This window comes from Macaca thibetana, chromosome 2 (assembly GCF_024542745.1).
Source record: "Macaca thibetana thibetana isolate TM-01 chromosome 2, ASM2454274v1, whole genome shotgun sequence".
Classification (NCBI taxonomy): Eukaryota; Metazoa; Chordata; class Mammalia; order Primates; family Cercopithecidae; genus Macaca; species Macaca thibetana.
In genome coordinates, this window is record NC_065579.1 from 75,823,807 (window position 1) to 75,845,611 (window position 21,805).

Genomic DNA, 21,805 nt, shown 5'->3' on the forward strand with positions numbered 1-21,805 from the left:
ATCAGAATTAGTATCAACTTTAAAGAAATATAGAGTGCCGCCAGGCATAGTGGCTCACGCCTGTAATCCCAGCACTTTGGGAGGCTGAGGTGGGTGGATCATGAGGTCAAGAGATGGAGACCATCCTGGCTAACACGGCGAAACCCCGTCTCTACTAAAAATACAAAAAATTAGCCGGGCGTGGTGGCGGGCACCTGTAGTCCCAGCTAGGAGGGAGGCTGAGGCAGGAGAATGGCGTGAACCCGGGAGGCGGAGGTTGCAGTGAGCTGAGATCGCGCCACTGCACTCCAGCCTGGGTGACAGAGACTCCCTCTCAAAAAAAAAAAAAAAAAGAAATACAGAGTGCCATCTCCCCCATGCCTGGCAAGGAGCAGATATAGTTGACCCTTGAACAACACAGGTCTCAACTGCACGGATTCTTGTCAACCACATGCAGGCCAGAACAATATTCACAGGATGTGAGACCTGTGGATATGCAGGGTCAACTGGGGACTCGAGTATGTGTATACGCTGTGTGGGGGTGGGGTCGTGGTACTGATTTCCTTGTAGGTACTGAGGGACAACTGTGGACAGAGCCTTTTCATGCAAGATGAACATTGGTGGCAGGAGCTAGAGCCTCAAATGCCCAGAGAGGTTCGGCCGGTAACATACGTAAGCAAGTGGAAAGGCTGAAAATGAGGTGAACAGGAGAGCTCCTGTTTTCATCGAAAAACAGTCGCCACTCAGCCTTAAGTCGATTGTTGCTAAAATTTGCTGATTCTTTGAATTTTTTTTTCAAAAGATGCTGAAAATCTGAATTATTGTACAAATTTCCCTGTTACTAAACTAATGGAGCAAATGCAAGATATTTTAAAAGATACAATGTAGGCTAAACAACAGAGCTTCAGGCAAGGTCTGGATACAACTTCCAGTTCACAACTTAAAAAAACCCAGCCTTTTATTTGGAATAATTTCAAACTTAAAAGATGTCCCAAAAATAGAGAAATCAAGGAATACATGTATACTCCATACCCACATTCAGTTGTTATTAACTTTATACTCTGTTTTATCATTTGACCTCCTTCCTCTTTTCCTCTTTCTGTCCTCAATCCATATTTTTTTCATAAGTTTTATATGTAATGGTCCCTTACTGCAAAATCCTTCAGGATATTTTCTATAAATAAGATTTTTTTTTTTAAAGAACCACAGTGTAATTATCAACTTCATAAACTTACATTGATATAATACTTTATCTGTTGTCTATATTCCAGCTTTGTCGCTTGGTCCATAAATAATACCTGTTATTCTGAAAAATTGAGCAGTTTTCCACCCCCTCCTGCTCAGGAGCTAGTCTAGGGTCAGACAGTGCCTTTAGTTGTCATGTCTCTTTAGCCTTCTTTAATTTGGAACACTTCCACGGTATTTCTTACACTTTTATGACACTGATATTTTTGAAGAACACAAAATAAGTCACATGCCCACACACCTTTCACCTTTTTAAAAATTTTCAATGAAACATTCCTTATTTTGTGTTGGTTACTTCCTCATGATTTAAGTTGAAGTTCAGTTGCAATTTTTGAGTATATAAATGGTTTTATTTTATTTAAGAGAGCTATTTGTTGGGTGCGTTGGTAAGTGAGGAAGTGAGATTGTGATTTTTGTTAAAGACAGTCCAGAGTTGAGATAATTCAGGTTCCTGCCAAGGTAAGTATGGAAAGTGCCTTCTGTTAACAGTTGGCGTGATCATTTTTATTCATTAGTTTGTTCATTCATTCATTTGCTTACTTAGTTACTTTTATGTATTTACTTGTAAGAAGTGATAAGATCTTTTAGAATTTTATTAGTAAGTTAACTATGCCATTTTCAAGATCTAAGATGGCATCATTAAAAGGAACCTGATTTTCTAGTCCCAAACAGATAATAATATCAAATAAGAAAGTTTATTTCTGGTTTATGGTGGAATCTGACATAATAGTTCATGAATTATTGTCAGTACATTACTGGACACCCAAATCCCAAATCTCGTTTGCTTTGAAACTGGTATTAGCAACTAATGAATGCTTTTTCTTTACAGTGGAGAAGAATTAGAATGTAACCTGAAAGATCTTAGACCAGCAACAGATTATCATGTGAGGTGAGTTAGGACATAAGAGCCAAACTGTATTGGAGAATCCAGGTGGCTAAAGCAAAAACCTGTGCCCCCTTTTAAGTTTTTGGTGAATGTTGCTTACCTTGCTGTAAGTTTCAGTACCATGGCTCATGGGCCATTCATTGACTCTCAAGACCATAGTAACTGGGAAGACACAGAAGTGCTTCTGTGAACAGAAAATTAGGTGTTAAACACTGAAAATCATTTTAAAAGTAATTTTACATGGTCTTCTAAGATCTGTTGGACTATGGTTTAACAGTTTCTTTCTATAAAACAGTTGAAATTTTTTTTTTTTTTTTAACCTTGGGCATATCAGTGTTTCTTATAGACCATCATATAAACTGTATATTCAAATGACTAAAGAAGCCCTTTCCTTATTGCAAGCACACCATTAAACCTTAAAAGCCAGTAGATTTTGAAAAAGGCAAGTAATACAAGCATCAGATTATCTCTGACGAGAATGAACTCAATTTGGCAAAACAGTTAACCCACGTGGTATGATGTGTAGCCTGAAATCTCTACTGTGATCTTCTGGAATCTCTGCTGTGACTACTCTGGAAGGTAGGGCTAGCTTATTTTAGGAAGAAACCCAGCCAACCACAGATCTGTAAGGAGGAAAGTGTTATCTGAATTTTTAGAGAGACCATCTGATTGTTTAAAGATCCATCCATCCGTTCATTTGCCATTAAGCAGGTCTGAATATGACCCATAACACTTAAAAAAATTTTTTAAATCTTTATTTAATATTTAAGTTCCCCAGAAAGTAGTTTTGTTTAACTGGATGTACAACAACACACTTTCCCTTTTTTTTCAATTATATATGCATACGTAAAGATTGCAGAATAAAATTGTAAGCATGAAATATACATCTGTTGGCCGGGTGCGGTGGCTCACGTCTGTAATCCCAGCACTTTGGGAGGCTGAGGCGAGTAGATCATGAAGTCAGGAGATCAAGACCATCCTGGCTAACATGATGAAACCCCGTCTCTACTAAAAATACAAGAAATTAGCCGGGCGTGGTTGCAGGCGCCTGTAGTCCCACCTAGGCAGGAGGCTGAGGCAGGAGAATGACGTGAACCCGGGAGGTGGAGCTTGCAGTGAGCAGAGATTGCGCCACTGCACTCTGACCTGGGTGACAGAGCGAGACTCGGTCTCAAAAAGAAAGAAAAGAAATATGCATCTATTATTATACTTTCCAAAGGTTAATTCACATCATTAGTTTCTTTGTGATTTCAGCATGAGGTTGGAGGCAAGGTAGTCTAGTAGGAAGAGCATATGAGAATTATCAGGAGGCTTGAGTGCGAGTCTGGTTCTGCCGTGAACTGGCTGTTTCAACTTTGGTCAAGTCACATAGAAGGCTCTGCCATGATTTTCTCAGTTAAAAAAAGGTAGTAAAGCAAGGATGTGTGTTGAGGATGTAATATCTTATTAACTGCATGAGTTCTTAAAAATAAGGTTAAAGCAATGTATATCAGAGCAAATTGTTTTGCATTAAGGCTTAAAGCGCACATCTGCTTAGTTATCATATTGTTTAGATGAACTCTATTGCAACCATCTCCTCCTGTTTAATCAAAACTTTGGATTTTGAGTCAGTTAGCTTCTGCCCAAACATATTGAACTTTTCACACGCTTTGTACAAGAAGATCTGTGTAATTTGTGAAGCTAAGATGATAATAGAAATGGTTTAACCATTCTTCAAAATGGTCAGTATAACAACAAACCAGAAAATGTAAAAGTCATGTAAATGTTATCTATTATTCATTGTTAACGTATGTTTCTTTCTGCTCCGTGCTTTAACAGTTTATTGTTCCTGTGGTTAGTAAAGGTTTACTTTATTAATTTCCTGCTCATTGATGAGCTTACAATATCCTTTTTCAGAAACTTAAATGTCATGAAGAGCCTTCCCTTTATTTACCATCCTGTCTGTTGTTCCATTTATTTATTTTTTTTAACACTTATTACAAAGGGTAAATTTGAGAGCACTTGCTCATCAGCTATTTTTCCCAACAAAACCTGTGAACATCTTGACCTCCTGAGCAGATAGAATAGTTAATGGATTCCCCAAAAGGAACAGGATGGGAGTATGAGGGGGTTACCATCTAGGGGCCTTGGGTTTAGACTTTCTCCTGACACATTTGGGACTCCTTGCATTTGTCATTTGACACACGTGTGACACCAAACACGTACAACCTAGGGTGCCACCAGCTGTTATTTGTTCTACCTCTCTGCTTTCCAGGAAGATAGGAAGTTCTCTCTCCTTGGTGATGGTCAATTTTCATATTTTTTTAACGTCCTTTCTCTCCTAATAAAAATGTCTCTAGTCCAGATTTAGTCTTCGTGCACTGCCTGATGCACAGTCCATGTAGATCATACGTTCTTTTTCCTTTTACAGTCTTTTCTTTTTTAAGCTAGAGAAGAATCTTAACACATGCAACTCTTACTTAGACGTAACTTCCTCTGCCTTGAATTGCTTCGGTGAGGCAGCATGATGCATAGTGGACATGGCTTGCAACTTGGGAGTTAATGACTCTGTCATTTACTAAGGGTGTGTGCTTAAGCGAGCCATTGAAACTTCTTTGGTCTTGTTTTGTCATTTATAAAATGAGAATGATAATAATACCAGCCTCAGGAAAATAGGATGAGAGCAAATATATGTGCAAAGCTATTTTAGACCTGTAAAGTCATGTATAAGTACTACCTTTTGGTTTTCCCAAGCTTGTTGCAGTTTTTTCACACTCTGAAAATAAAAAGGACTTAATGATACAAGTTGAGGCTGTAGTGAGCCCTGATTGCAGCTGCTGCACTCCAGCCTGGGCAACAGCGAGAGACCTTGTCTCTAAATAAGTAAATAAATAAATTCATTGCCATTTTTGTTTGTGCATTACCAATTTAGAAAGTGATGGAAGTCTGTAGAGCCAGTTTTGAAAACTGAGATATTTGTTTTAGCAGCACAAAACAAGGTAAATTTTTTTCTTCCAATTCTTAATATTGCACATTTTAAGAGTGTAAGATTTCTTTCTTAAATCACGTACTGAAGTCTCACCTAGACTTCTGTTCTTATATTCCTTGTTACTTTTTGTTTTGCTACACTGAGTCTATCTTATTCACATTGATTGCTTGATATCTTCATGTAATGCTTTTTCTCATTTTCAACTCCCCCCACCCACCCCCGCCCCCATATTAGTGTTATTGCATGAGTTCACCCATCAGACACACAAACCTTCTTTTTCAATAGCAGTCTCAGTCATGAAGCCCGGTCATTTAACTGCCTGGTACTTGCCTTCAGTTACTAGGTCAGAACAGCTCTTGCCACCAACTCACTGTTACTGGGAATGTATTTATTGAGTGGCATCCTTTAGACAGTGCTGTAGCTCACATGCCTGTGGCTGCTTCAGTTGGCATCTGTCATGCCATTTGAGCCAGATTCCACATGGAAAATTATATTCCAAGACATTTCAGGTTTACAAAATGTTTCTTCTTTTCCACTTTTCCTATGAGTTTTTGTGTATCATTCTTACACATCTGTTCAGTCACTATTCTTTTCTTCTCCTAATCTCCTAGTGGTGATTGAGGAAGATAATACCCCTCTCTGATGCACACATTGATTAGCAAAATTTAGGGAGACCTTTATTAAAGGATCTTTATTAAAATCACTTTCATATTTGTTACCCTATTCTTAACACAAATAATTTTTTTGGTTTAGTGTTCATACAATATTTCAAAAGAATCCATTTGTAATCGTCAAGGTTATTCAGTGCTTCTTTAAAGGGCATTGTGTTAGGTATTGTATAAAGCCACTAATAGAAAATCTCCTGTCTCTGTGTGTGTATGTGAGAGAGAGAGAGAGAGAGCGTGAGAGAGAGAGACAGAGATGAGAGATTGTGTGGAGAAACGAGAAAAATCCAAAATGTAAATAAATTACATTATATTTTAAATACTTATATATAAATATGTAATTTCACAAACATGAACATTTATACATACATACACTTATTTATACAAATAAATATTTATACATACACAAATGTATGCTGTATATGCATTTGCCAGAAAAATATATTTGTCTTTTAATTGGTAGTTCTATAATTAATAATGACATTGCAATGACCATTTTACTGTGGTAGTCAACAGTTTATATTTTTATCAGTGATAGGATAATCAGGAATTTGAGTGAAGGAATGGATAGCAATTTCGTGAAAATTTTGAAGCAGTTTTCTAGTCATCCTCCTTAACAATTTGGCAAACAAGTTGCCCAGAGATGATATCATATAATGATATTTCCCAGAAAAATTGTGCAGTGAAACATTTCCAAAAATATGGTTGACAAGCACAGTGAAGGATTATAAAATACATGTTATTGACCAGAAATTGTGGCTCCTAGTATGTTACATCGTGCTAGAAAAAGTTGGAGGCATATTTCTGAAATTCTTGGAGCTCCTGTTTCCTAAGCATTTCGCTAGGATTTAAGCTGAAACAAATATGAAAACAAGATTAATTATATTGTTAGAAAAATGTTTTCTTTTCTTGAGATAAATGCAACAAAAACTGAACTGTTTGCTGACTTATTTAATCCAAGAAACTGACTGTATTCTACAGATTGTCCTTTCACATGATGATATTTATGGAAAACTCATTGCCATTATGTGAAAAAAATATATTGCAGTATTCTTTAAAATGTAGCATCATTAGCAGAGATTTTTCTTTTCTATAGAAGTTATTGGTAAAAATGTTGCTAGTCACTATTACAGTAAGTTACTGTCCCTTTACTGAACTATAATTGACAGATGTAATCAAGGGATACTTAAGTATGGTGCCAACTTTTGTACTATATGCAGCATACTTATATTGCCTTACAAAATAGATCTTTTTTCCTTTGCTGACAAAATATTATGTGTGAAAAGCATTGACCCCTTACCATAATATTGTTTAAGATTAAAGGCAAGAAAAATAACTAACTCCTTCTGGCCCATACAACTATCTGTTTTCAACTACCTCAAATTTCTAACCTGCATCAGGTTCTTTTACTTTTATCCCCACTGTCGTCCTCCCAGCCTGGCCACCAGGAGTCTCCATCACTCATGACTCCCCAGCCTAGGAGGTATGGATTGCTGACTCCAAGAATCCCAAAGAACTTGACTAAGACCAAATTTACCTCTCCCCAGACAACTGACTGCATCCTGCTAGTACTTTGCAGGCTGTTTCCCTGCTTCCCTCCCTCTGCTCTATTTTCTAGATGGATTTTTGGTGGCAGCTGTTTTTGTGAATATCTAGGACCTGACCTGCCTGGGTATAACTCTGCATTTGTAGGCAAATGCCCAGTCATTGCAAACTGACATACTTACTGGGTGGAGGCAGAGTACCTAAACAGCTAAAGTGGGTTGGGTAAGGGTCAGCTGAAAAACAGTGTCAGTGCTGAGGAGACAGTAGGAATGGTGGGGACTCTAGCAAACTCTTCAGCACCTGCTCCATCTAAAGCAGGGAGCTGCCCACAGATTTAGCTCATTACTACAGTGCAGGAAAGAGGGCCGAGTGAGACCAGGAGCAGTGGCTTACACCTGTAATCCCAGCACTTCGGGAGGCCGAGGCGGGTGGATTACCTGAGGTCAGTAGTTCAAGACCAGTCTGGCCAATGTGGTGAAACCCCATCTCTACAAAAATACAAAAATTAGTTGGGCGTGATGGCAGGTGCCTGTAATCCCAGCTACTTGGGAGACTGAGGCAGGAGACTCACTTGAACCCTGGAGGCGGAGGTTGCAGTGAGCCGAGATCGTGCCATTGCACCCCAGCCTGGGTGACAGAGCAAGACTCCATCTCAAAAAAAAAAAAAAAGGGGGGGGCCAAGTGTTGCTAAAACCTCTAGTTTTTAAGAGAAGCCAGAAGTTTGGTTTTAAAAATGAGAGAGCTCCAGATAGTTTTCAGTGAAGGCTTAATTCTTACTTTTTTATTTCAGAAAATGTTAGATATAATCAGAAGTAGATAATAGTTGAATGAACTCTCATCTCTCAACTTCTTATTACCTCAGTGTCCTCACTTACCCCTCCCCTGCCCTGATGATTTTGAAGTAAGGTTCAGACGTCATATTATTTCACCTATAAATTATATTACCATCATTACACACATCGGAAATGTCTTCACAATCCAGGGACTATTCCCATTTCCTCAGTTCTAAGAATGAAAATTTTGTTTCTTTAGTTTGTTGTAATTGGAATTCAAACGTGTGAATATGTGGTTTGGTTGATATGTCTTAAATTTTATTTTAATCCATTCTTTTTTTCCCTTTATCTTTTACTCTTTCTTGCAACTTGTTAGATTAATTTGTTTGTCCTGTAGAGTCTTCCACAAGTATGAATTTGGCTGATTGCATCCGTGTTATGTTGCTTAATACTGTTCTCCTGTCCTCTATATTTCCTATAAAGCGATGAAGAGGTTTAATCAGATACAGGTTCAGTTTTTCTGCCAAGACAGTTTTATAGTTAGTGACATAGTCTTTTATTAGGAATGCATAGTGCCTGGTTGTCTCTTTTTGTGATGGTCATTGCCTGTATCCCTTAATTCATAAGTGGCTCTAACACTTCAAAACATCATGTTTTTGCACACTGCTACCCTCCCGCCCCCCACACACACACACGTGTCTTGGGTCAGATGCAATCCATGAGTCACCTGTTGGAGAATTCTGTGTATCAAAGTTCAGGCTTGAGCCCTGCCCATGTCTGGAACATGTTGTGATTCATTTAAAATAACTTACTCCCAGTGAGCCCATCCTGACACAGGGAAATGGTCTTGCCAGATCTACCATTTAGTTTTATATTATCACATGCTTACTTGCAGTGTGTGCAAAAAGGACCATTTCCTTCATCGGAGGTTGGGTGGAGAGGATCCTAATGATAAGAATTATTTGTTTGGATCAAATCTCATGCTGTCCTCCCATAGGGCAAATAGATCAAATATGTAATATGCATGTATTTTTATCTTTTGAGGTAGAAAGTAGACGTATCTATTGGTGCCTTTGACTTGTATGGCCTCTACGAATTTTTCATGATGGACTTTGTGGAGAAATGACTTTGCAAATCACACACACAGTTGGGACCTATCTTGCATAATGTTGTTATCTTTACCTGTTGTTTGTGTTCACTGGGTAGAGCTAAGGGAAGTGGATTGTGGTGTTTAGAGAAACAGGATTGAAGGATGAACAAGGGGAGTAGGCAATACCGTATGCTGGTTAGACTTCCAGGGATGAATACCATCGATCCAAATTTCTAACTGTGTGGCCTTGGGAAATTTACTTCATCTCTATGTTTCCTTCTGTCTGCAGTGGGTAGTAAGATTTCCCTACCTCAGAGAGGGTGGCTGTAAGAATTAAGGGCTCAATATCTATTTGCCAACTCTGTGAATAGTTTAATCCTTGCATCTGTTTTAGGCAGCAAAGGCTTTGTTGTTGTTGTTGTTGTTGTTGTTGTGGTGTTGTTGTGTTGTTGTTGTTGTTGTTTAAGAGTACATATTCAATTTTGAAAAAATAAATTCCCAGTATAAAAAATGGAATATAGGAAGTTGATAAAAATCAACATAGCCCTATTTTATGCTATTTGAAGAGTGTGGCATTGTAATAGCATGTTCTATGCTTTTTCTTCATGGCTTCTCTGGAGAAATCAGGCACATATGTTGCAGTGTTGAGCCAAACATTTTAGTGTACGGAACGAACATCTTTAGTCTTGGCTTCACGTATAAGAGTTAAATATTTACATGGATTAAACTGTACCTGAACATTGTTTTTGTTGAATTAGAGAAGGTTAGCATACATGCTTCTGTGTGAAACATCCATAGTTTTACATAAATGTGTACAGTATTAAATGTAGTTCAAAGATGTTATCTACCCTGTTTGTACTTCTGTGCTCTCTCTCCAGTCTGTGGACTCTTATTACTGTTTCTTTTGCCTTTTTATCCACCTCTTAACTCTTAGCCTTTTTCCACATAAAGTCAACCAGAAAGTAGTAGCTCATTGGTTTTTAGAACGTGTATTTGGAGATCGTTCTGGGTTTTAAGGTTTATTTTCTTATTTAGAATAATCTCTTCTAGTCAGTAGATCCTGCATATTTTGAAATGGAGATGGGTGGCACACACTGAGACAAATACCTGTTGGGATGACTGTCCCCTGTTAATGCTAACCATAGGTCAGGACAAGACCAATAGATAAGAGCAAGAGCATGGTACTCACTCTGTAAGAAATTCTGTTCATCTACAGAAAGCCTTAGGGTGAAACAAAGATAAGAATCCTGGTCTTCTATGATGAGTCACTGCCACCGACTGTGTCCGTTTTGTTTTCAGGGTGTATGCCATGTACAATTCCGTAAAGGGATCCTGTTCCGAGCCCGTTAGCTTCACCACCCACAGCTGTGCACCCGAGTGTCCCTTCCCGCCTAAGCTGGCACACAGGAGCAAAAGTTCACTAACCCTGCAGTGGAAGGTGGGTAGCTCAAAGCATCAAGAATTGTCTCACTTTAAAAATTACCAGGTATGGTGGCACGTGTTTCTAGTCCCAGCTACCTGGGAGGCTGAGGGTGGGGGATCGCTTGAACCCAGGAGTTTCAAGGCTGCAGTGAGCCATGATCACACCACTGTGCTCCAGCCTGGGCAACAGAGAAAGAGTCTCGAGTTAATATAATGTCAGTCTATAGCCATTTGAAATATTTTTTAGCACGATTCCAGTTTTGTGATATGTTTTCTGCATAGTAAGTATGTGCAACCAATTGTTAAAAAGTTGTCGTTTCTGTAAGAGTTGGGCAAAGGGGTAGGAGGAGGGAACTGCAAAATCCAGCGTTAGCTTTTTTTTTTTTTTTTTTTTTTTGCAGCAGTATTTTCTGAATGTCTTAGGGTCATAAGCAATATGTATAAGTGATATAGGTACTTAAAATACCTACATCTTATCACTTTCTAATAGTTTAGTTCATTTCAACAAACATTTGAGGACTTTAGCAAAAAGCTTTTATCAAGAAAGATTCAGAGATAAAGTAGTTTCATGGCCCTTTTGGCTTCTTTCAGTGGTGATACTGAAATGTTTAATATTTAAAACAACCTAGAACATTTAGTGATCTGAAGTATGTTAGTACTTCATTAAGTTCCACTAATTGGGCCATACATCAGTCAGGATTACTAATTATCTAAGAAAAAAAGACTGAATTATATATTTTCATGAAATACAATTCACTGGCTAAAAATAGCTCTTACCAAAGAGAGATCATATTGCCCCTTCCTCAAGGGGCATCACTGGCTTGTTAATCATAGTTGTGTGTTTGTAAGAAAACCGTAGATTGTTACCAATCTCTGCAGCACTTATTTCTCTACATCAATATTTTAGAATATAATTTAAAATGTAAAATAGATGGAGGTAAGAGATAAAGATTTATGGTTTGCGGGGAGAATACTAATGTGTGAAAGAAAAAAAATGGCTAGGAAGATCCATTATTAGTGAAGAAATATTTTATCTTTTCATTTCTGGCCCGGAGAGTCAGGTTGATCTAGGGAGCTGATGAAAGCAATTCAGTCATGGTTAGCAGCAAAGCATGGGCCTCTGTGGATCCCTCTCAGGTGGGCAGCTGCATTCTCATAGCCAGTGGCCAGCATTGAGTGTGTTACTTGGACAAAAGCAAAGTTTAAACTGGCTTAGTGTCTGAACTATTTTATTTTCCTTCCTGGCTTCCAGGGATAATCCAGGTCAGTGATTCCCCACGTTTTCAGAGTTTTAACACCCAACTGGCATCATCATTTAATTCCTTGGAGTATACATATCCATTTAAAAAATGTGCTCTATATTTACACATACATATGTAAATATATCTTTGTAAGGAAAGAATTAAAATCCATTTTGTTTGGAAAATATAAGAACTTGTCTTTAGATTACCTGAGGGACCCCGGGGTCTTATAAACCTAAAGTTGGGAATCACTGATGCATACTCTGCTTAAAACCTGGATGAATTTCAGGTCTCAGGCAGACCAGCAACTTCAAGAAAGAATTTTCTTATTAGGAGGAAAATGTTTCACATTTTCCTTCTCCCTTTCCTCAATTGTAAATCAGAAACATACTCTTGTTACATTCAGTCATGTACAAACTTGAAAGTTCTGGATTCAGTTCAGTTTTCATTTAAATGTCCTTAGAACAGATTCCCTCATCAAAGTGCTCCAGGTGGGGCACAAGGACAGGGAAACATTCTCTGGCTGCCAGTCTGTCCTTGAATCCACAAAGATGCTGAAAGCACTAAAGATCTGACATCTTTTTGTTCATCAGCAGCAGTTATTACTTGCACAGGAGATAAGGCAAAACAAAAACCTAAGTCAGTGTACCCACCCTCAAGGAATTAAGGGACTAGTAATGGGGTAGGATATCATCAAAGAAACTACCAAAGAACAGTTTGTTTTATTTTTTTGGAGTTCTCATCTTAGAGATGGGTTCTCATCTAAAACTTCGATTTTGTCGGTTATTTATAACTTTAAATGCATCACTATCCTCTCCTCCAAATTGAGCCCGCAAAAGCCTAAAACAACAGTTTAGGACTTAGAGCACTCACCTGAGATCTGAGTTTTGGGACTCAGAGATTGTGTGACTCAAAAGAGAGAAGGAAGGGAAGGAGCGGGACTGGCCCCCTGATGTTTTATTACTAACCATAATAGAGCAATAACAACTGTTTACTGAGTGCTTCCTATAAAACTGGGTAGTTTAGTAGGTGATTCACATATTCTCCCAATTATTTATCATACCTATCCTTGGAACATGAAATTAGTTGTTGATATTGATATTAAATAGCTAGCGCCAGACCACATGCAACAAACAGCCGAGGCAGGATTCAGATACATCTCAGGGGAAGCTGAGCTGCCTTTTGCCAGGGGCAAGGTACCATGCTGTTTGCTGGGCTCTTGCTCTTTCCTAGGGAAGAGTCGGCCCTGGCATGTTTTTGAAGTGGGAGACATGATCCAACTCCTCTTCCTGGTTGCTTCCCCCAACTTGTAGTTCCACTGTCTCTCTAGATCTCTCTACCCTAATGCTCCAAGAGACCCCACTGCGGCATCACTTGTAGCTCTTGGAATCCTGAAAAGCATTCTTTTCCCCAGAGTTCTTTACTTCCCTTCCCATTGTTAAAAACCCACTTTCTCAGTGAAGCAGATCTCAGCATGCTTTTTAAGAGAAAAGCAAATGATGAAACTTCTCTTTGTTAACATACGAAGGGCGAATAGCCTCTAGTCGTCTCTCCAGAGAATCACATTTTTTCCCCATTTTTAAAAAAGAGGAACCTTAATGTCACTGATGACTTTCTAATCTTAAGTACTTTTAAAAAATTAAAAACCTGTGTGTGGGATGTTACAAAAAGAAAGGCTTGACTGTGCTCCACCAGACATCCAGCAGCACCTGAGCTTCTCAGCTGCCTTGTTCTCACTCTACGCTTGAATTCAAAGCCCCTCTTCAAAGTTCTATCCCCAGAGGAAGTAAGGTACCATGAGGGTGTAAAAAGGGAGAGGTGGTGGTGGTGGTAGACAGGTTTGGCTATTTGTGGAGTATGATTTATTCATAGTGGGGACTCTCTACAGTTGAGGTATGTCAAAGTTAGTGTATGATGATGGTTGACCAAGGAATGCAGGGACCATCAGCTTTATCCGCCTGCGGGGAAAGCACCGGACTGTCGTAGACGCTGTATGTGAGGCAGGTGGGGAGCTGATAAGTTTTGTCTCTGAACAACTTTCTCTAATCTCATGTTCCTATTTTTTTTAGGCACCGATTGACAATGGTTCAAAAATCACCAACTACCTTTTAGAGTGGGATGAGGTAAGCTTATTTCATATTCACCCATCTAAAACACCATTTCAGAAACAAAATTGCTGAACAAATACCATTTTATTCTTTTATAAGACATGCTAAACACAGAAGAAAGGCTTGCTACTAGAGAAATTTAAATCAATAGTTATTGACTATGGAAAACGAAGTTAGATTGAAGTAGTATTATGAATTGTGTATTGAAATATATGTACCTGGCTTATTTGCAAGCACTGCTGCTAAAAGAAAAAAAAATGGGGTCTTATCTATTTTGGATCTCCAGTGTCTAGCCAGCCAATAATTTGTATTAAAAGTTGACTGCTTTGTCATCTTGACTGCTTAGATGCTTTTGATAAGGTAAAACACACTGCTGCTCAGAAAGCATAATTTGCTTTTCGTTTTTGAATGCCATGTGTGTACCTTGGTGTCGCACTGTTGAGTGGCCGCTGTGAGAGCAGAGCAGTGCATAGAAGTCACACTCTACCCACGTGCGAGTGCCCTGTGGGTTAGAACGTCCTGTATCAGGTGCCCTCCTTGCTGTTCATGTCCCCAGAGGCCCTTGGAAGGTATCTACGGTGGAGTGTCCTTATTCTCAAAGCCACTGTGTGCCGACTGGTGGACCCAGTGCATTTCTGGCTACACACAGAATCTCAGACAGGAAACACTTGACCTAGAAGGCTTTCATTTCTGAAAAGCAACTGTTGGCTGGGCGTGATGGCTCACACCTGTAATCCCAGCACTTTGGGAGGCCGAGGCGGGCAGATCACAAGATCGAGACCATCCTGGCTAACACGGTGAAACTCCATCCCTACTAAAGATACGAAAAAAAAAAAAAATTAGCCGGGCATGGTGGTGGGCGCCTGTAGTTCCAGCTACTCGGGAGGCTGAGGCAGGAGAATGGCATGAACTCAGGAGGCAGAGCTTACAGTGAGCCGAGATCACGCTGGAGTGAGACTCCATCTCAAAAAAAAAAAAAAAAAGCAACTGTACTTTTTGTTCCTGTAGATCTTAATTGTATTTATTCATTTGCCCCCACTTTATTCTTTCTCTGGTTGAGAAATTGGCTAAGGATTTTAAGAATAAGAAATGTGGAATATGGGGAGAAATGCAAGTTAGCCTTTGTGACTTAAATTTGGAGGGATTGAAAGATTTAGAACTTAGACTTAGGCAAAAAGTGACTTGGCAAGTGTGGAAAAATATTTTAACCAAACGTAAAAGGAAAACTGGATGGAATTCCCATGGTGAAATTTTGATGCGAAAGAGGTCCGTCATCACTTTCTGCAGAAGCATATTTTCCCATCTGGGTTGCATCTGATCAGCTAGAGTTCCAAGTTACCAAGAACAACCATCTATTGTTCTTAGGATCCTTTCGAATAGCTTGTACATGCAGGTTGGTGAAATCTCAGCCTTAACCCATGCATTCTACAGATTAGGTGGATTTCATTTTCAGGTGGTTTAATTAGAAAGTGAAACCACCTCTCCAGCCCTTAGAGGTTTTTATAGTCAGTCAGGAATGCTGGAAAGGAACTCGGATGACCTGTGAGCATATAGTAATGTCTTCCCATCTCTCCCTCTTTGTAAGGACAGGTGACCGTTTAATGAAAGTCCCGTTTTATATGTGGATTTCTTGCACTCGTCTTATGTGTTTTCTCATGTCTCGAGGTTTTATATCGAGATGGAGTTCACCAGTACAGAAAAGGCATTTTTTTTTTTTCAGATATCTTCTTAGGGCACTGTGTGTGTATGTGCGTGCATGCACACACTCGTGCGTGCCTATGAATCCTGTGTTTTTTGCTGCTTCTCTGCCCAGGACCATGAGTTCCTAAGTAAGGAAGGCTAAAAAAGTTGAATACATAGCTCAGTGAGAAACCTCCAAAGAAAACTTGGGTGCTGCAGGAATTGGTAATGGTGGCTCAGTTGCTGGTCCCTTCCCTTAGAATTTGAAATGAGAGTGTCCTGGCTGATGATGCTGAGAGGAAGGATGCCACAGCCTCCGCTGAAGTGGGACAGGCCACGTCTGATGATCGTTCATGTTCAGCATGATCCATTGCAGGCTAGCAGTCAAAAAATGTCAGATGACTGGGTTTTGCCCTCTACCTTTCTGCTACTTGATCTCCTTCCAACTTTTCCTCTCACTTTTCTTAATTCTCTGCCTTCTTTCCACTTTTTCTCTCCCACCTTCAAATTCCTGCTGGTATCACAGCTCTGTTGAGCTTTGCTGAAGATTCCAGGTTAATTGACTCTCATCCACCATGGATCTTTTGCCAACACAGAAATCCTTTTACATTCTGTGGTTTAAGGTCCACTTTCTAGACATCTCCTGCCCCCTCAATTCTAAGGAACTCCCTTGCCTTTGGGTGCAATGAGCTTCCTGGCAGGAGAGGATAATTGAAAGAACACCAAGATTAGGAAATATGGGTTCTGTTCTGAGTTTTATGCTGGGCAGCTTGACCTCTCTGGTCCTTAGTTTTTTCCATCTGTGAAATGGCGAATAGGTTAGTTCACCAGCTTGTATGCATTTACATTATTTATGCTCTCACAAGACAGATTATTTAGGATTGTCTCTTCTGACAAGAGAATATTTGGAATCATTTTCACTGTTGTTTGGCCTGTTCATTAATTATTTCAGCATTTATGGAGCATGTTCCTCAGTAGTCTGCATTGCGCATTGTCCTATGAGAGATCTGTGACATAGTAAAGATAACTGTGATAGCTGAAAAAGCAAACGTACGCCTATCCTCTTGTTGTGCTTTTAAACAGACACAAATAAAGCACACGTTGCCATATGCTTCTCAAATTGTTCGGTCCAGTAGCACTTTTGCTTTGTATTATACCCCTCTCATTTCCCATCCCCCATAAAGATGAAAAAACGGTGCTATCAGGTTTCCTGGCAGTGAGAATTCAAGCAGTAGTAACAAGTTCATTCCTGCCCATCCTGTCATTTCAGAAGTGAAGTTTCTGACAGAACAGTCTGGCAGTCTGTGTTTCTAAATGTAGAGCTGAGTTGAGGATCAGCAGCACTCTTGAGAGTGGCTCACTTGGGTTGGGTTTTGGGTCCCACATTCCTATGCTATACAGGCCTTAGCTTCAAGAAGGAAAAGCAAATATACAAACAGGACAGCAGCATCTGGTCTGCAGGATGTGTGAACACAAGAGGCTCTGGCCATCCCTCTGAATCCTTCTGCTGGTAGTTTCTACAGCCAGGTGCATCTCTCTGGTACCAGGACTGTTTCTAGACTCCATCTTAATAGAAGACAGTGAGGCAGGAGAATGGGAAGTGGATGTTTTGCTGGAATCACCCTTTCCCCACCCTTCCCCACCCTTCCCCTCTCTAAGGGCCACAGCTCTCCCCTCCTCTCCTCTTCAAGGATATATGCCCCAGCCACACACCCAAAAACCTGTCTGCCATCCAGGGGGCTGAAGAAACAAACTAAGATTGCAGAAAGTTTTTGAGGTGCACAGAGACACAAATCACTGCCTGAGAGCGACACCGTGCTGCTCTGAGTCCTGAAGAAGGTTGTGCTCAGGCATAGCACTCGGTCCTGTCTCTGCTCTGGCACCTGGTCTGAGAATCACGACTTTGAGGTGAGGTGGCCTCATCTCCATACACGCAACCACTAATGTTCAGGTGTCCCCTACAGCCCCATATTTTTATTACCATATAACAGCATGGATTAGAGTTCCAGAATACTTCAGTCTTTTGTGTTTGTAATCACCTTTGCAATAAAATGATTAGAGTAAAATTTTGAAAGTGTTGGTAAAACGAGAAGACAGAGCATCAAGCCCAGCTTTCAAGCCTCTTAAAGACTTTCCTGGAAAAAGAGCAGCAGCCTTTATTTCTGCTGAGATTAGGAATGCTGTGCTGAGTTGACCTTCTTGGGAAGATCTACCTTCATCAGCAGCTAACTATATGCTGGGCTCTGAAGTACAACGGCATGTGGAGCCCTAATGGGGAGCAGAAAACAGAAACGCATTACAGTACAGGGGAAATCTGATACACCTTCTATCCTCTCTTAAATTCACTGTCATTAATTTTACATCACTGTAGCATAGAATTCACTTGGAAATTACTCATGAATAGTTCTATACTAGGGTTAACTGCCTGTTATTTCTCCATTAATAACTAACTAGACAACACTTTAATTTTTAAATCAATACAAGAAGTTACTATGACTATGAAATGGTAATTAGCAACTAAAAATGGAATTTACAGCCAGGCACAGTGACTCACGCCTGTAATCCTAGCACTTTGGGAGGCCAAGGTGGGTGGATTGCCTGAGCTCAGGAGTTCGAGACCAGCCTCGGCAACACGGTGAAACCCCATCTCTACTAAAATAAAAAATATTAGCCGGGCATGGTGGTGAGTGCCTGTAGTCCCAGCTACTCAGGGGGCTGAGGCAGGAGACTTGCTAGAACCCGTGAAGCAGAGGATGCAGTGAGCTGAGATTGCACCACTGCACTCCAGCCTGGGCGACAGAGTGAGACTCCTCTGTCTCTGGGGGAAAAAGAAAAAGGAATTTACAGTTGTCGTTGGCTTTTCAGCTGTGGCCTTCAGTTTCGGTTTTCACCTGAAACAGGTCAGTTTATATTGAGAAGCTGTGGCCATTCCTGGCCAAGTTCCCTTGTGGTGACTCATGAGTTTTAGTGTTTAGAGCCAACCGACCCCACATTTTTGTAGATTTTTAGCCACTTTCCTTCTTCAGGAGACACCCCATTATAAGCAGAAACACAGAAGGTCATTGTCAAGTTTTTTTCACTTGAACACTAGATGAGTCACATCACATTGTCATTTCACAGTGTTCCCGTCCCCCGTGTTTACACTTTAATCTACAAGCACTTGTCATTCTGATGGGTAGCAGAAAGCAGATCAGAAGCTCCTAAAAAGGAGCTTGTTTAACAGCACAACAATGGCTAGATGCTAGATTTTTCAAGGTATAGGTTCTTTTCACAATGGAGAGTCAGTGAGATGGGGAAGACGGATATCATACTTGAGATACTGTACCCACTCGCCATGCCCACACTAATCCGTTTGACTGCCCGTCTTTATGGCACCCTTCTAAGCTACATTGACTCTGTATTGCTTCTCTTCTTTTTTTTTGAAATGGAGTTTTACTCTTGTTGCCCAGGCTGTGCAATGGCGCAGTCCCAGCTCACTGCAACATCTGTCTCCCAGGTTCGAGTGATTCTCCTGCATCAACTGCTGAGATTACAGTTGCCTGCCACCACACCCGGCTAATTTTTATATTTTTGGTAGAGATGGGGTTTCACCATGTTGTCCAGGCTGGTCTCGAACTCCTGACCACATGTGATCTACCCAGCTCGGTCTCCCAAATTGCTGGGAGTACAGGTATGAACCATCACACCCAGCCCTGCTTCTCTTCTTGATGACATATCACTATCTGGTGGAGGTGGGAGTTTTTCTCTAGAAGGAGCTGTGGGAGAAGGATTGAGGATATAGAGGGCTCTAGGGTAGGGAAGGGCTTTTAGGAAAAGAAAAAACTAGGAACCTCTGGGTTGCGTCATTCATAAATGTCTGCCCAGTCTGTTTTAAGGTTCCTAAACAGATCGTGATCTGGCCTTATTTTTGAAAACTTGAGTAAAGGGGTGAATTTAATGGGCAAATAAGAACTTTTTATTTTAGAAAAAATTAGTTCCTTCAAGAAAGTATTTATGCAAACTTGGCTTGTTTTAAGTTCTGCCTTAAGATATTGTTTTATTTTGAGCCATACAGAACGCTAACTGGTGCTGCTGCAACTATCAGAACAAATACAAGTCTCCTAAGATCTTGCTATGAATATGTGGCATGGATTCATATTGATGATACATATCAATAATATGATGTTTATCTAAAGAAAACTGAATTAATCATCTCAGCTTTGTCTCTCTCTTCATCCATTTTGTGCTGCTGTAACAGAATACCTGAAACTGGTTACTTTATAAAGGACAGAGATTTATTTCTTACAGTTCTGGAGGCTGGGAAGTTCAAGGTCAAGGACTTGTATCTGGCAAGGGCCTTCTTGCTGTGTCCTCCCACAGTAGAAGACAGGAGGGCAAGACAGCACAAGCATGAGAGAGGGAAGGGGACCAAACTTGCCCTTTTATCAGGAACCCACTCCTGTGATAACAAACTCACCCCTGTCATGATGGCATTCGTGAGGATAGGCCCCTTGCGACCTAATCACCTTTTCAAGGGGGGAAAAAAAAAAAAAAAAAAAGACCACCTCTCAATGTGCTGCATTGGGGATTAATTTTCTTTCTTTCTTTCTTTCTTTTTTTTTGAGGCGGAGTCTCGCCGTGTCACCCAGGCTGGAGTGCAGCGGCGCGATCTTGGCTCGTTGCAAACTCCGCCTCCCAGGTTCATGCCATTCCAGCCTCCCGAGTAGCTGGGACTATAGGTGCCCGCCACCACGCCTGGTTAATTTTTTGTATTTTTAGTAGAGACGGGGTTTCACCGTGTTAGCCAGGATGGTCTTGATCTCTTGACCTCATGGTCCACCCGCCTTGGCCTCCCAAAGTGCTGGGATTACAGGTGTGAGCCATGGCGCCTGGCCGGGGATTAATTTTCTAACACATGAACATGGGGGACACATTCAAACCATAACAGTTTCTAGTTCCTCATGGTACCCCAAGCAGGTAATTTAACACCTTAGCCTCGGCCTTTCCACTGGAAAAACAGGGTCAGTTATCTCACGGGTGTGTTAAGATTGAATGAGATAAGTTGGGCAGTAGCCAAGTCAGTGTAACGATTATTCCATATTGTTGGCATAAGTTTACCTAAGCAGATGCTAAGATCTGAGGTAGGGAAAGTCAACAATTACAACGATCATGTATAAGAAATATGACATTCTTCTGTCAGGAACTTAAACAAGAGCCCTGAGGTTTATGTCACTTGTTTGAACTAAATAAAAAGTGATGTTAGTGCTATCATGGATGTTAATTTGCTATTAGCCTAACTTCTGGACATGACATGCAGGGCACAGAATAACCAGAAAAAGCGCTTTGTGGGAATGTGACTACTGGAGTTCCCAAAAACCTTTCTCACTTGTGACCCAGCTAGCCCAAAAGGAAGTTCACATCTGGATATACAGAATAACCAGAAAAAGAGCTTTGTGGGAATGTGACTACTGGAGTTCCCAAAAAACCTTCCTTACTCATGACTCAGCCCAAAAGGAAGTTCACATCTGGTTTCCCTGGTGACTAATGAGCCAACACAGCTGTAAAACACAGTGGACTAAGAATGAAACAAATGCCACAGAAATCAGGGGAAGCATAATTAAAAGTTGAGAGAGGAGAAGAGGCCAGCAGCAGGTAGAGCCCATGCCCCTGGGGAGCCATTAGCAGGTCAAGTCAGGCCAGGCCAGGCAGGCCCAGCAGTCCTGTCACAGAAACCTCCTGAAGCAGGTGACCAGCCCCAGATTGCAGCTTCTTGGACATCTGTATCATTCAGGAGGAGCCTTGTTTAGGGATTGAGTTGGCCCCGTAGAAGATACTCAGTAAGAGATTAATTAGTCAGACTCCTGCTTAGCTCACGTGTTGAATAGTTCATATGGATGATCGCTCATAATCCTTCTGAGTAAACTTGCACCTTTTCTGGTTAGATAACAACTGTTCTGAGAATGAAGGAAATGGAGCAGCCACAAGCACAGTAATTTACTGGGTCCCGCAGCATGGATGAAGAGAGCTCCCTGAGAATTTGCTTGACTCCAGCTCTCTAAGGTGCCACGCTGCCTTTGGGTGGATGGTGTGTTGGTTGGTTCCGTAACAAAAAGCAGGAAGGTCAGCTTTCACTCCCCTGCCCAGGCCCACATGCACTTTGGTCATTCTTGGCAACTGTGGGGATTGGAAAGTGGTGTTCTAGGTTCATTTTGGCTCTGTCCATC

At 40.6% G+C, this 21,805-nt stretch overlaps 1 protein-coding gene across 7 annotated transcripts in view; it reads left to right on the top strand.

Moving 5' to 3' along the window:
• FNDC3B (fibronectin type III domain containing 3B) overlaps nucleotides 1–21,805 on the top strand; it is a 363,826-nt gene that overhangs the window by 259,894 nt on the left and 82,127 nt on the right. For all 7 annotated transcript variants that reach the window (XM_050780053.1, XM_050780054.1, XM_050780057.1 and 4 more), the window contains 3 exons: nucleotides 2,054–2,113; nucleotides 10,451–10,589; nucleotides 13,884–13,937. In XM_050780053.1, coding sequence (XP_050636010.1) covers nucleotides 2,054–2,113; nucleotides 10,451–10,589; nucleotides 13,884–13,937 — 253 coding nt within the window. The remainder of the gene's footprint in view (nucleotides 1–2,053; nucleotides 2,114–10,450; nucleotides 10,590–13,883; nucleotides 13,938–21,805) is intronic.